This window comes from Lithobates pipiens, unplaced genomic scaffold, assembly GCF_037356315.1.
Source record: "Lithobates pipiens isolate NorthernLeopardFrog02 unplaced genomic scaffold, aLitPip1_a1.2 Scaffold_23, whole genome shotgun sequence".
NCBI classification, from domain to species: domain Eukaryota; kingdom Metazoa; phylum Chordata; class Amphibia; order Anura; family Ranidae; genus Lithobates; species Lithobates pipiens.
Genome location: NW_027507785.1, coordinates 330,780,518 through 330,793,896, shown reverse-complemented (window position 1 = coordinate 330,793,896; position 13,379 = coordinate 330,780,518). Strand labels below are relative to the sequence as shown.

Below are 13,379 nucleotides of genomic sequence, written 5' to 3'. Positions count from 1 at the left end.
TTAAAGTGCTTAAAAAAAGCACTGCGCAAATACCGTGTGACATAGAAAACTACCAACATTTTATTCTCCATAGCCTCTGCTAAAAAATAAAAATAAAATAAAAAATTATTATTATAAAATGTATGTATGTGTGTGTATATTATATATATATATATATATATATATATATATACATACATACATACACATATATACATACACACACACACACACACACACACGTGTGTTTGGGGGCTCTAAGTAATTTTCTACATTTTTACTACAAAAAGTGTCAGAAATGGCCAGCTCTTACAAAGTAAATCCTTAACATTAATAGGCTTGTGATTGGTGATCGTGACTCTTGATGGATATTCTGTATAAGGAGGTCTGTCTGTTAAGATTGATCTACCTACCCTTGAGGTTCACCCTCTGACCCAGCGTTGTAAAAGTAACTCATTTCAGAGATTTGTTTCAAATAAAAGAGGAAAAGGAGGGATGTGTGACTACGGCGCTGGATCTCAGAGAGATGTCCTGGCACACTGCAGGATATATGGCTCACCCATGGCATAGATGGCTCCATGGCAGGCACAGACCCCTAGGCCGCAGCGTGGCTGGGTCATAGAGGGGGCGGTGGTCCACTGCTTGGTGATCGGGTCATAGCATTCCACGCAGTCAAAAATCATGGAGTCCTTTTCACCTGAGAAGGAAACGTCTGTTAATTGTATAGGAGACATCCCCTGAATGGAGATAGAGATGCTTTTTTGAGAAGAAAAGACGTTTTTTTTTTTTTTTTTTTTTTTTAGATGGTACCTCCAACCACGTAGATCTTCCCCTCCAGAACGACAGTGCACATCCCGCTGCGGGCTTGGTGCAGAGACGACATGGTGCTCCAGTACTGGCTGAACGTATCGAATCGCTCCACGCAGCTCAGCGCCCGGCTGTCACTCCACCGTCCTCCCTGCAGGCGGGTGTATCCCCCTAGGTGAGAGAAGAGCCAAGCACTGCAAGCATGTTCATACACCGTCCGCTTCTCAATATAGGACACTCAGGAGAACTCGGCTACAGAGGCAAAACAGGTACTGAGTGAGCAGCAAACCAAAAGCAGACACAATTATTACCAGTCTTGTATGGTTGGATAAAGACAAATGTAAAAATTCACTATTTGGCGTCCCCAGAGAAAAGGCTGCTTGATGAAAGCCAGTGGAGGGATTGGCAGAAAGGGTTAGAGAACACTGGATGGAACACTGGATCATTGGAGGGATTGGCAGAGAAGGGTGGTGGACACTGAATGGGAACGAGTGGAGGGATTGGCACAGGGGGTGGTGGACACTGAATGGGAACAAGTGGAGGGCTTGGCACAGAGGGGTGGTGGACACTGAATGGGAACCAGTGGAGGGATTGGCAGAGAAGGGTGGTGGACACTGAATGGGAACCAGTGGAGGGATTGGCACAGAAGGGTGGTGGACACTGAATGGGAACCAGTGGAGGGATTGGCAGAGAAGGGTGGTGGACACTGAATGGGAACCAGTGGAGGGATTGGCACAGAGGGGTGGTGGACACTGAATGGGAACCAGTGGAGGGATTGGCAGAGAAGGGTGGTGGACACTGAACGGGAACCAGTGAAGGGATTGGCACAGAGGGGTGGTGGACACTGAACGGGAACCAGTGAAGGGATTGGCAGAGAGGGGTGGTGGACACTGAACGGGAACCAGTGAAGGGATTGGCAGAGAGGGGTGGAGGACACTGAATGGGAACCAGTGAAGGAATTGGCAGAGAGGGGTGGTGGACACTGAATGGGAACCAGTGGAGGGATTGGTAGAGAGGGGTGGAGGACACTGAATGGGAACCAGTGGAGGGATTGGCAGAGAAGAGTGGTGGACACTGAATGGGAACCAGTGGAGGGATTGGCACAGAGGGGTGGTGGACACTGAATGGGAACCAGTGGAGGGATTGGCAGAGAAGGGTGGTGGACACTGAACGGGAACCAGTGAAGGGATTGGCACAGAGGGGTGGTGGACACTGAACGGGAACCAGTGAAGGGATTGGCAGAGAGGGGTGGTGGACACTGAACGGGAACCAGTGAAGGGATTGGCAGAGAGGGGTGGAGGACACTGAATGGGAACCAGTGAAGGAATTGGCAGAGAGGGGTGGTGGACACTGAATGGAGGCCAGTGGAGGGATTGGTAGAGAGGGGTGGTGGACACTGAATGGGAACCAGTGGAGGGATTGGCAGAGAGGGGTGGTGGACACTGAATGGGAACCAGTGAAGGGATTGGCAGAGAGGGGTGGAGGACACTGAATGGAGACCAGTGGAGGGATTGGCAGAGAGGGGTGGAGGACACTAAATGGGAACCAGTGAAGGGATTGGCAGAGAAGGGTGGTGGACACTGAATGGGAACCAGTGGAGGGATTGGCAGAGAAGGGTGGTGGACACTGAATGGGAACCAGTGAGGGGATTGGCACAGAGGGGTGGTGGACACTGAATGGGAACAAGTGGAGGGATTGGCACAGAGGGGTGGTGGACACTGAATGGGAACCAGTGAAGGGATTGGCAGAGAGGGGTGGTGGACACTGAATGGGAACCAGTGAAGGGACTGGCAGAGAGGGGTGGAGGACACTGAATGGGAACCAGTGAAGGGATTGGCAGAGAGGGGGTGGAGGACACTGAATGGGAACCAGTGAAGGGACTGGCAGAGAGGGGTGGAGGACACTGAATGGGAACCAGTGAAGGGATTGGCAGAGATGGGTGGTGGACACTGAATGAGAACCAGTAAAGGGATTGGCAGAGAGGGGTGGAGGACACTGAATGAGAACCAGTAAAGGGATTGGCAGAGAGGGGTGGAGGACACTGAATGGGAACCAGTGGAGGGATTGGCAGAGAGGAGTGGAGGACACTGAATGGGAACCAGTGAAGGGATTGGCAGAGAGGGGTGGAGGACACTGAATGAGAACCAGTGAAGGGATTGGCAGAGAGGGGTGGAGGACACTGAATGGGAACCAGTGAAGGATTGGCAGAGAGGGGTGGAGGACACTGAATGGGAACCAGTGAAGGGATTGGCAGAGAGGGGTGGAGGACACTGAATGAGAACCAGTAAAGGGATTGGCAGAGAGGGGTGGAGGACACTGAATGGGAACCAGTGAAGGGATTGGCAGAGAGGGGTGGAGGACACTGAATGGGAACAAGTGGAGGGATTGGCAGAGAGGAGTGGAGGACACTGAATGGGAACCAGTGAAGGGATTGGCAGAGAGGGGTGGAGGACACTGAATGAGAACCAGTGAAGGGATTGGCAGAGAGGGGTGGAGGACACTGAATGGGAACCAGTGAAGGGATTGGCAGAGAGGGGTGGAGGACACTGAATGGGAACCAGTGAAGGGATTGGCAGAGAGGGGTGGAGGACACTGAATGAGAACCAGTGGAGGGATTGGCAGAGAGGGGTGGAGGACACTGAATGGGAACCAGTGAAGGGATTGGCAGAGAGGGGTGGAGGACACTGAATGGGAACCAGTGAAGGGATTGGCAGAGAGGGGTGGAGGACACTGAATGGGAACCAGTGACGGGATTGGCAGAGAGGGGTGGAGGACACTGAATGGGAACCAGTGAAGGGATTGGCAGAGAGGGGTGGAGGACACTGAATGGGAACCAGTGGAGGGATTGGCAGAGAGGGGTGGTGGACACTGAATGGGAACCAGTGAAGGGATTGGCAGAGAGGGGTGGTGGACACTGAATGGGAACCAGTGAAGGGATTGGCAGAGAGGGGTGGAGGACACTGAATGGGAACCAGTGGAGGGATTGGCAGAGAGGGGTGGTGGACACTGAATGGGAACCAGTGAAGGGATTGGCAGAGAGGGGTGGTGGACACTGAATGGGAACCAGTGAAGGGATTGGCAGAGATGGGTGGTGGACACTGAATGGGAACCAGTGAAGGGATTGGCAGAGAGGGGTGTGGACACTGAATGGGAACAAGTGGAGGGATTGGCAGAGAGGGGTGGTGGACACTGAATAGGAACCAGTGAAGGGATTGGCAGAGAGGGGTGGAGGACACTGAATGGGAACCAGTGAAGGGATTGGCAGAGAGGGGTGGGAGGACACTGAATGGGAACCAGTGAAGGGATTGGCAGAGAGGGGTGGTGGACACTGAATGGGAACCAGTGAAGGGATTGGCAGAGAGGATGGAGGACACTGAATGGGAACAAGTGGAGGGATTGGCAGAGAGGGGTGGTGGACACTGAATGGGAACCAGTGAAGAGATTGGCAGAGAGGGGTGGAGGACACTGAATGGGAACAAGTGAAGGGATTGGCAGAGAGGGGTGGAGGACACTGAATGGGAACAAGTGAAGGGATTGGCAGAGAGGGGTGGAGGACACTGAATGGGAACCAGTGAAGAGATTGGCAGAGAGGGGTGGTGGACACTGAATGGGAACCAGTGAAGGGATTGGCAGAGAGGGGTGGAGGACACTGAATGGGAACAAGTGAAGGGATTGGCAGAGAGGGGTGGAGGACACTGAATGGGAACCAGTGAAGAGATTGGCAGAGAGGGGTGGTGGACACTGAATGGGAACCAGTGAAGGGATTGGCAGAGAGGGGTGGTGGACGCTGAATGGGAACCAGTGGAGGGATTGGCAGAGAGGGGTGGAGGACACTGAATGGGAACCAGTGAAGGGATTGGCAGAGAGGGGTGGTGGACACTGAATGGGAACCAGTGAAGGGATTGGCAGAGAGGATGGAGGACACTGAATGGGAACAAGTGAAGGGATTGGCAGAGAGGGGTGGAGGACACTGAATGGGAACCAGTGGAGGGATTGGCAGAGAGGGGTGATGGACGCTGAATGGGAACCAGTGAAGGGATTGGCAGAGAGGGGTGGTGAACACTGAATGGGAACAAGTGGAGGGATTGGTAGAGAGGGGTGGTGGACACTGAATGGGAACAAGTGGAGGGATTGGCAGAGAGGGGTGGAGGACACTGAATGAGAACCAGTGAAGGGATTGGCAGAGAGGGGTGGAGGACACTGAATGGGAACCAGTGAAGGGATTGGCAGAGAGGGGTGGGATAATGTAAGTCAGCAGTGAGTTCCAGTAGGGCAGTTTCTGTAGAATGTTGTGGCTGAAAGCCAGACTGGTGAGTAAGGAGTTTCAGTGATCGCTTAGGGGGCAATTTAGAGGGTTGGAGACGAGAGGTTGGAGGTAAGTGGGAGCAGGAATGTGAACTATGGCGTTCTTATGATGACACCCATATAGCGTTTATCCCTCCTTACCAATCGCGTAGAGGAATTTGCGCGCTTTCCTCCGAGGCCACACGCGGGATGGCTGCAGGAAGTTGCAGAGTTTGCGGTCTTTGGGGGACAGGCCGGATTCACAGTATTCCCTCAGCAGCGTCTGCAGCGCCACCCGCAGGCTGAAGTCTGTTACGTCTGAAACAGAAGACGGATTCAAGACTCTGGATAGCTCCCCAATTACTACCCCCTCCCTCCCTCCCTCCCTCCCTCCCGATACCCAGGACATCTGCCAGGGGGTTCCGCTTTAAGAAGACAGATCTAGATATTGTAGTATGAGGCTCTATTTTTCCGATTTGATAAATAAATGATCTGAAGACGAGTCACTTCTTTACCTTCAATGTCCTTCTGCAGCCTCTGAGGTGGCAGCAAGGGGAACCTCACCGGTTCCAGGACCTCCACCACGTGCCTCTTGCGTGTCGCTGTGTCCCTCTGCAGCCATGCCATGGCGGAGGTGAACACCTGATGCTCGTCCTCGATGCAGAGCTCCTCGCTGCGCAGGAGGCGGGTCAGCTGATCTTTGGTGAGGTTCAGGAACTCGTCGCCTTGTTTCACCTCCGGGAAGTGAGCGTGGATGTAGCTCTCCGTGAACTCCAGCAGAGGCTGACAGGACAGCTGCTCCGAGAACTGGAAAAAGCCGACGCAATTCGCCGGCTCGATCTGCTCCTTTAAGAAGTCGCAGCACAGCGCCACCAAGTCATTCAGCTGCATCATGTCGGCTGCCACCATCAGTCCCCTGCACGTTCTCTGTGCTGATATCAACTGAACCTGGGAGGAAACATTCCCCAAAAAAAGACATCAAAATTAAAAACGAAACTCCCACCAAAGGAATCGTATTCTGTCAATCCAGTCCTGAACTGACTGGTCTCTGTTGCGGTCAGTCGGGGGTAGGGAACCTCTGAGGTGGAGATCTACCTGAACAATATGCAAGAGATCCAAAATCACTGGGGGGGGCGCAGAGGACGCTGTCACTGGGGGGGGCGCAGAGGACGCTGTCACTGGGAGGGTCCGAGGACGCTGTCAGTGGGGGGGGGGGGGGCAGAGGACGCTGTCAGTGGGGGGGGGGGCAGAGGATGCTGTCAGTGGGGGGGGGGGCAGAGGATGCTGTCAGTGTGGGGGGGGGCAGAGGATGCTGTCAGTGGGGGTGGTGGGGCAGAGGACAGAGTGGGGCAGAGGACAGAGTCAGTGGGGGGGGTGGGGCAGAGGACGGTGCCAGGGTGCGGGGGCAGAGGATGGTGCCAGGTTTTGCGGGGGCGCTGTCAGTGGGGAGGGCAGAGGACGGCGTCAGTGGGGAGGGCAGAGGACGGCGTCGGTGGGGGAGGGCAGGGGACGGCGTCGGTGGGGGAGGGCAGGGGACGGCGTCGGTGGGGGAGGGCAGGGGACGGCGTCGGTGGGGGAGGGCAGGGGACGGCGTCAGTGGGGGAGGGCAGGGGACGGCGTCAGTGGGGGAGGGCAGGGGACGGCGTCAGTGGGGGAGGGCAGGGGACGGCGTCAGTGGGGGAGGGCAGGGGACGGCGTCAGTGGGGGAGGGCAGGGGACGGCGTCAGTGGGGGAGGGCAGGGGACGGCGTCAGTGGGGGAGGGCAGGGGACGGCGTCAGTGGGGAGGGCAGGGGACGGCGTCAGTGGGGGAGGGCAGGGGACGGCGTCAGTGGGGGAGGGCAGGGGACGGCGTCAGTGGGGGAGGGCAGGGGACGGCGTCAGTGGGGGAGGGCAGGGGACGGCGTCAGTGGGGGAGGGCAGGGGACGGCGTCAGTGGGGGAGGGCAGGGGACGGCGTCAGTGGGGGAGGGCAGGGGACGGCGTCAGTGGGGGAGGGCAGGGGACGGCGTCAGTGGGGGAGGGCAGGGGACGGCGTCAGTGGGGGAGGGCAGGGGACGGCGTCAGTGGGGGAGGGCAGGGGACGGCGTCAGTGGGGAGGGCAGGGGACGGCGTCAGTGGGGAGGGCAGGGGACGGCGTCAGTGGGGGAGGGCAGGGGACGGCGTCAGTGGGGGAGGGCAGGGGACGGCGTCAGTGGGGGAGGGCAGGGGACGGCGTCAGTGGGGGAGGGCAGGGGACGGCGTCAGTGGGGGAGGGCAGGGGACGGCGTCAGTGGGGGAGGGCAGGGGACGGCGTCAGTGGGGGAGGGCAGGGGACGGCGTCAGTGGGGGAGGGCAGGGGACGGCGTCAGTGGGGGAGGGCAGGGGACGGCGTCAGTGGGGGAGGGCAGGGGACGGCGTCAGTGGGGGAGGGCAGGGGACGGCGTCAGTGGGGGAGGGCAGAGGACGGCGTCAGTGGGGGAGGGCAGAGGACGGCGTCAGTGGGGGAGGGCAGAGGACGGCGTCAGTGGGGAGGGCAGAGGACGGCGTCAGTGGGGGAGGGCAGAGGACGGCGTCAGTGGGGGAGGGCAGAGGACGGCGTCAGTGGGGGAGGGCAGAGGACGGCGTCAGTGGGGGAGGGCAGAGGACGGCGTCAGTGGGGGAGGGCAGAGGACGGCGTCAGTGGGGGAGGGCAGAGGACGGCGTCAGTGGGGGAGGGCAGAGGACGGCGTCAGTGGGGGAGGGCAGAGGACGGCGTCAGTGGGGGAGGGCAGAGGACGGCGTCAGTGGGGGAGGGCAGAGGACGGCGTCAGTGGGGGAGGGCAGAGGACGGCGTCAGTGGGGGAGGGCAGAGGACGGCGTCAGTGGGGGAGGGCAGAGGACGGCGTCAGTGGGGGAGGGCAGAGGACGGCGTCAGTGGGGGAGGGCAGAGGACGGCGTCAGTGGGGGAGGGCAGAGGACGGCGTCAGTGGGGGAGGGCAGAGGACGGCGTCAGTGGGGGAGGGCAGAGGACGGCGTCAGTGGGGGAGGGCAGAGGACGGCGTCAGTGGGGGAGGGCAGAGGACGGCGTCAGTGGGGGAGGGCAGAGGACGGCGTCAGTGGGGGAGGGCAGAGGACGGCGTCAGTGGGGGAGGGCAGAGGACGGCGTCAGTGGGGGAGGGCAGAGGACGGCGTCAGTGGGGGAGGGCAGAGGACGGCGTCAGTGGGGGAGGGCAGAGGACGGCGTCAGTGGGGGAGGGCAGAGGACGGCGTCAGTGGGGGAGGGCAGAGGACGGCGTCAGTGGGGGAGGGCAGAGGACGGCGTCAGTGGGGGAGGGCAGAGGACGGCGTCAGTGGGGGAGGGCAGAGGACGGCGTCAGTGGGGGAGGGCAGAGGACGGCGTCAGTGGGGGAGGGCAGAGGACGGCGTCAGTGGGGGAGGGCAGAGGACGGCGTCAGTGGGGGGGGCAGAGGACGGCGTCAGTGGGGGGGGGCAGAGGACGGCGTCAGTGGGGGGGGGGCAGAGGACGGCGCCAGTGGGGGGGGGGCAGAGGACGGCGTCAGTGGGGGGGGGGGGGGCAGAGGACGGCGTCAGTGGGGGGGGGGGGGGCAGAGGACGGAGTCAGTGGGGAGGGCAGAGGACGGAGTCAGTGGGGAGGGCAGAGGACGGAGTCAGTGGGGAGGGCAGAGGACGGAGTCAGTGGGGAGGGCAGAGGACGGAGTCAGTGGGGAGGGCAGAGGACGGAGTCAGTGGGGAGGGCAGAGGACGGAGTCAGTGGGGAGGGCAGAGGACGGAGTCAGTGGGGGGGGGGGCAGAGGACGGAGTCAGTGGGGGGGGGGCAGAGGACGGAGTCAGTGGGGGGGGGGCAGAGGACGGAGTCAGTGGGGGGGGGGCAGAGGACGGCGTCAGTGGGGGGGGGGCAGAGGACGGCGTCAGTGGGGGGGGGGGCAGAGGACGGCGTCAGTGGGGGGGGGGGGCAGAGGACGGCGTCAGTGGGGGGGGGGGGCAGAGGACGGCGTCAGTGGGGGGGGGGGGGGCAGACGACGGCGTCAGTGGGGGGGGGGCAGACGACGGCGTCAGTGGGGGGGGGCAGACGACGGCGTCAGTGGGGGGGGGGCAGACGACGGCGTCAGTGGGGGGGGGCAGAGGACGGCGTCAGTGGGGGGGGGCAGAAGACGCCGTCAGTGGGGGGGGGGCAGAAGACGCCGTCAGTGGGGGGGGGGGGGCAGAGGACGGCGTCAGTGGGGGGGGGGGGGGGGCAGAGGACGGCGTCAGTGGGGGGGGCAGAGGACGGAGTCAGTAGAGGGGGGGCAGAGGACGGAGTCAGTAGAGGGGAGGCAGAGGACGGAGTCAGTAGAGGGGGGGCAGAGGACGGAGTCAGTAGAGGGGGGGCAGAGGACGGAGTCAGTAGAGGGGGGGCAGAGGACGGAGTCAGTAGAGGGGGGGCAGAGGACGGAGTCAGTAGAGGGGGGCAGAGGACGGAGTCAGTAGAGGGGGGGCAGAGGACGGTGTCAGTGGGGGGGGGGGCAGAGGACGGAGTCAGTGGGGGGGGGGCAGAGGACGGCGTCAGTGGGGGGGGGGCAGAGGACGGCGTCAGTGGGGGGGGGGGGCAGAGGACGGCGTCAGTGGGGGGGGGGTGCAGAGGACGGAGTCAGTAAAGGGGGGGCAGAGGACGGTGTCAGTGGGGGGGGGCAGAGGACGGTGTCAGTGGGGGGGGGCAGAGGACGGTGTCAGTGGGGGGGGGCAGAGGACGGTGTCAGTGGGGGGGGGCAGAGGACGGTGTCAGTGGGGGGGGGGGGCAGAGGACGGTGTCAGTGGGGGGGGGCAGAGGACGGAGTCAGTGGGGGGGGCAGAGGACGGCGTCAGTGGGGGGGGGCAGAGGACGGCGTCAGTGGGGGGGGGGCAGAGGACGGCGTCAGTGGGGGGGGGGCAGAGGACGGCGTCAGTGGGGGGGGCAGAGGACGGCGTCAGTGGGGGGGGCAGAGGACGGCGTCAGTGGGGGGGGCAGAGGACGGCGTCAGTGGGGGGGGGGCAGAGGACGGCGTCAGTGGGGGGGGGGGCAGAGGACGGCGTCAGTGGGGGGGGGGCAGAGGACGGCGTCAGTGGGGGGGGGGCAGAGGACGGCGTCAGTGGGGGGGGGGGCAGAGGACGGCGTCAGTGGGGGGGGCAGAGGACGGCGTCAGTGGGGGGGGGGGCAGAGGACGGCGTCAGTGGGGGGGGCAGAGGACGGCGTCAGTGGGGGGGGGGGGCAGAGGACGGCGTCAGTGGGGGGGGGGCAGAGGACGGCGTCAGTGGGGGGGGGCAGAGGACGGCGTCAGTGGGGGGGGGGCAGAGGACGGCGTCAGTGGGGGGGCAGAGGACGGCGTCAGTGGGGGGGGGGGCAGAGGACGGCGTCAGTGGGGGGGGGCAGAGGACGGCGTCAGTGGGGGGGGCAGAGGACGGCGTCAGTGGGGGGGGGCAGAGGACGGCGTCAGTGGGGGGGGGGCAGAGGACGGCGTCAGTGGGGGGGGGGCAGAGGACGGCGTCAGTGGGGGGGGGGCAGAGGACGGCGTCAGTGGGGGGGGGCAGAGGACGGCGTCAGTGGGGGGGCAGAGGACGGCGTCAGTAGATGGGGGCAGAGGACGGAGTCAGTAGAGGGGGGCAGAGGACGAAGTCAGTAGAGGGGGGGCAGAGGACGGAGTCAGTAGAGGGGGGGCAGAGGACGGAGTCAGTAGAGGGGGGCAGAGGACGGAGTCAGTAGAGGGGGGCAGAGGACGGAGTCAGTAAAGGGGGGGCAGAGGACGGAGTCAGTAGAGGGGGGGCAGAGGACGGAGTCAGTAGAGGGGGGGCAGAGGACGGAGTCAGTAGAGGGGGGGGCAGAGGACGGAGTCAGTAGAGGGGGGGCAGAGGACGGAGTCAGTAGAGGGGGGGCAGAGGACGGAGTCAGTAGAGGGGGGGCAGAGGACGGTGTCAGTAGCGTGCAGAAGGACGATGACAACAGGGCAGTAGACAGTGGCAGCAGTTTTTCTTTATTATGCCCACTCACTGTGTTGATTTAGAAAAGGAAGGTGTTGGTAAATGAGAGAAGGGGCGGTCAGGGAGAACGTATGTCACACACATAGGACGGCCTCTTACCCGAGTATATAAAATCCAGCAGAAGCTGGAAGCTGTTGGGTTCCACTTCCTGAATCAGTACCACGTCATCGGAGGACTCCTTTAACCCCCCAGACAGCAGAGCCGCGAAGTAGGGACTGCTGGCCGCCAAAACCAACTTGTGCACCGAGAAGAGGGCGGGGCCGACTCGTATCTGGAGGTCACAGAACTCCCGCTGCTGCCTCATCTTGTTCATCTGCTGCAGGACGATCTGTGCATGTTTATCAACTGAGCGCCGCGAGCCAACCGATCCGACCGCACGCACCGCATCCATTCCAGAGACTGCAGAGAGGACCTGTGAGGAGGAATCAGATCAATCACTGCAACAATAATACAGGGGATGATCAGAGACTGCAGACTTAGTACAGTAGACGATCAGAGACTGCAGACATAGTACAGGAGATGATCAGAGACTGCAGACATACTACAGGAGATGATCAGAGACTGCAGACTTAGTACATGAGGTGGTCAGAGACTGCAGAGATAGTACAGGAGATGATCAGAGACTGCAGACATGGTACAGGAGACGATCAGAGACTGCAGACATAGTACAGTAGACGATCAGAGACTGCAGACATAGTACAGGAGATGATCAGAGACTGCAGACATAATACAGGAGATGGTCAGAGACTGCAGACATAGTACAGGAGATGATCACAGACTGCAGACATAGTACAGGAGATGATCACAGACTGCAGACATAGTACAGGAGATGATCAGAGACTGTAGACATAATACAGGAGATGATCAGAGACTGCAGACATAATACAGGAGATGATCAGAGACTGCAGACATAGTGCAGGAGATGATCAGAGACTGCAGACATAGTACAGGAGATGTCCAGAGACTGCAGACATAATACAGGAGATGATCAGAGACTGCAGACATAGTACAGGAGATGATCAGAGACTGCAGACATAGTACAGGAGATGATCAGAGACTGCAGACATGATACAGGAGATGATCAGAGACTGCAGACATAGTACAGGAGATGATCAGAGACTGCAGACATAGTACAGGAGACGATCAGAGACTGCAGACATAGTACAGGAGACGATCAGAGACTGCAGACATAGTACAGGAGTCGATCAGAGACTGCAGACATACCACAGGAGATGATCAGAGACTGCAGACATGATACAGGAGATGATCAGAGACTGCAGACATAGTACAGGAGATGATCAGAGACTGCAGACATAGTACAGGAGATGATCAGAGACTGCAGACATAGTACAGGAGATGATCAGAGACTGCAGACATAGTACAGGAGATGATCAGAGACTGCAGACATAATACAGGAGATGATCAGAGACTGCAGACATAGTACAGGAGATGATCAGAGACTGCAGACATAATACAGGAGATGATCAGAGACTGCAGACATGATACAGGAGATGATCAGAGACTGCAGACATAGTACAGGAGATGATCAGAGACTGCAGACATAGTACAGGAGGTGATCAGAGACTGCAGACATAATACAGGAGATGATCAGAGACTGCAGACATAGTACAGGAGATGATCAGAGACTGCAGACATAATACAGGAGATGATCAGAGACTGCAGACATACTCTCTTCGATGTTTTGATGTTGTATTTGAATAGGAAATCCCAATTCGGCTGGAGAAAGGGATCGGAGGAGCCGGCGGGATCACCTCCTGATTGCCCTCTGCACAGCGATCCACCGCGGAACACTTTTCAGAGGGGCGCTGAGAGTGCTGCCTGTGTGAGTGCGGCTGTAGTGTCTGTGTGTTTTATTTATATAAAAAAGGAGTTATATGGGGGGGGGGGGATGGGAAATACACAACTGGAAAGTAAAACATAATGGTATTTCTCTGTGATTATTGGGGGCGGTTACAAAAAAAAAAAAGATTTCCATGCGTATTTCCCTTCAAACGATGAAGTGTCCACCAGCCTGGTGTGGGGGAGGGGGAGGACTTCCTGTCCCGGTGACCACACAGGACATGGGGGGGAATCTGTCACAGTGGGGACACAGAATGCCATACACTCCCCTGACAGGGGGTGTCCTTACAGGTCAGAGGAGGGGGAGGGGGCACTGACCGCTACAGGAGCAGCTCTGAGGGTTCTTTATTCATATCTCCCCGGGCCATGACCCCCCCTCCCCCCATTCTATATACACCATCCCCCATCCATCCTCTCCCTCTCCCCTGTATCCGAACCGGTCATGTGACCTACCTGCCTCCTCCGATCCCAGCCGGCAT

General features: G+C 59.8%; 1 protein-coding gene across 1 annotated transcript in view; it reads right to left on the bottom strand.

Annotated features, from left to right (window-relative positions):
* Positions 1-13,347, bottom strand: part of LOC143926699 (actin-binding protein IPP-like) — a gene marked incomplete in the record, with an annotated part of 24,967 nt that extends 11,620 nt beyond the window's left edge. The window contains 7 exon segments of the mRNA XM_077450708.1: positions 539-676; positions 790-957; positions 5,233-5,388; positions 5,586-5,985; positions 5,987-6,018; positions 11,140-11,452; positions 12,730-13,347. Of these exon segments, the coding sequence (XP_077306834.1) occupies positions 539-676; positions 790-957; positions 5,233-5,388; positions 5,586-5,985; positions 5,987-6,018; positions 11,140-11,431 (1,186 nt within the window).
* Positions 13,348-13,379: the final 32 nt, after the last annotated feature.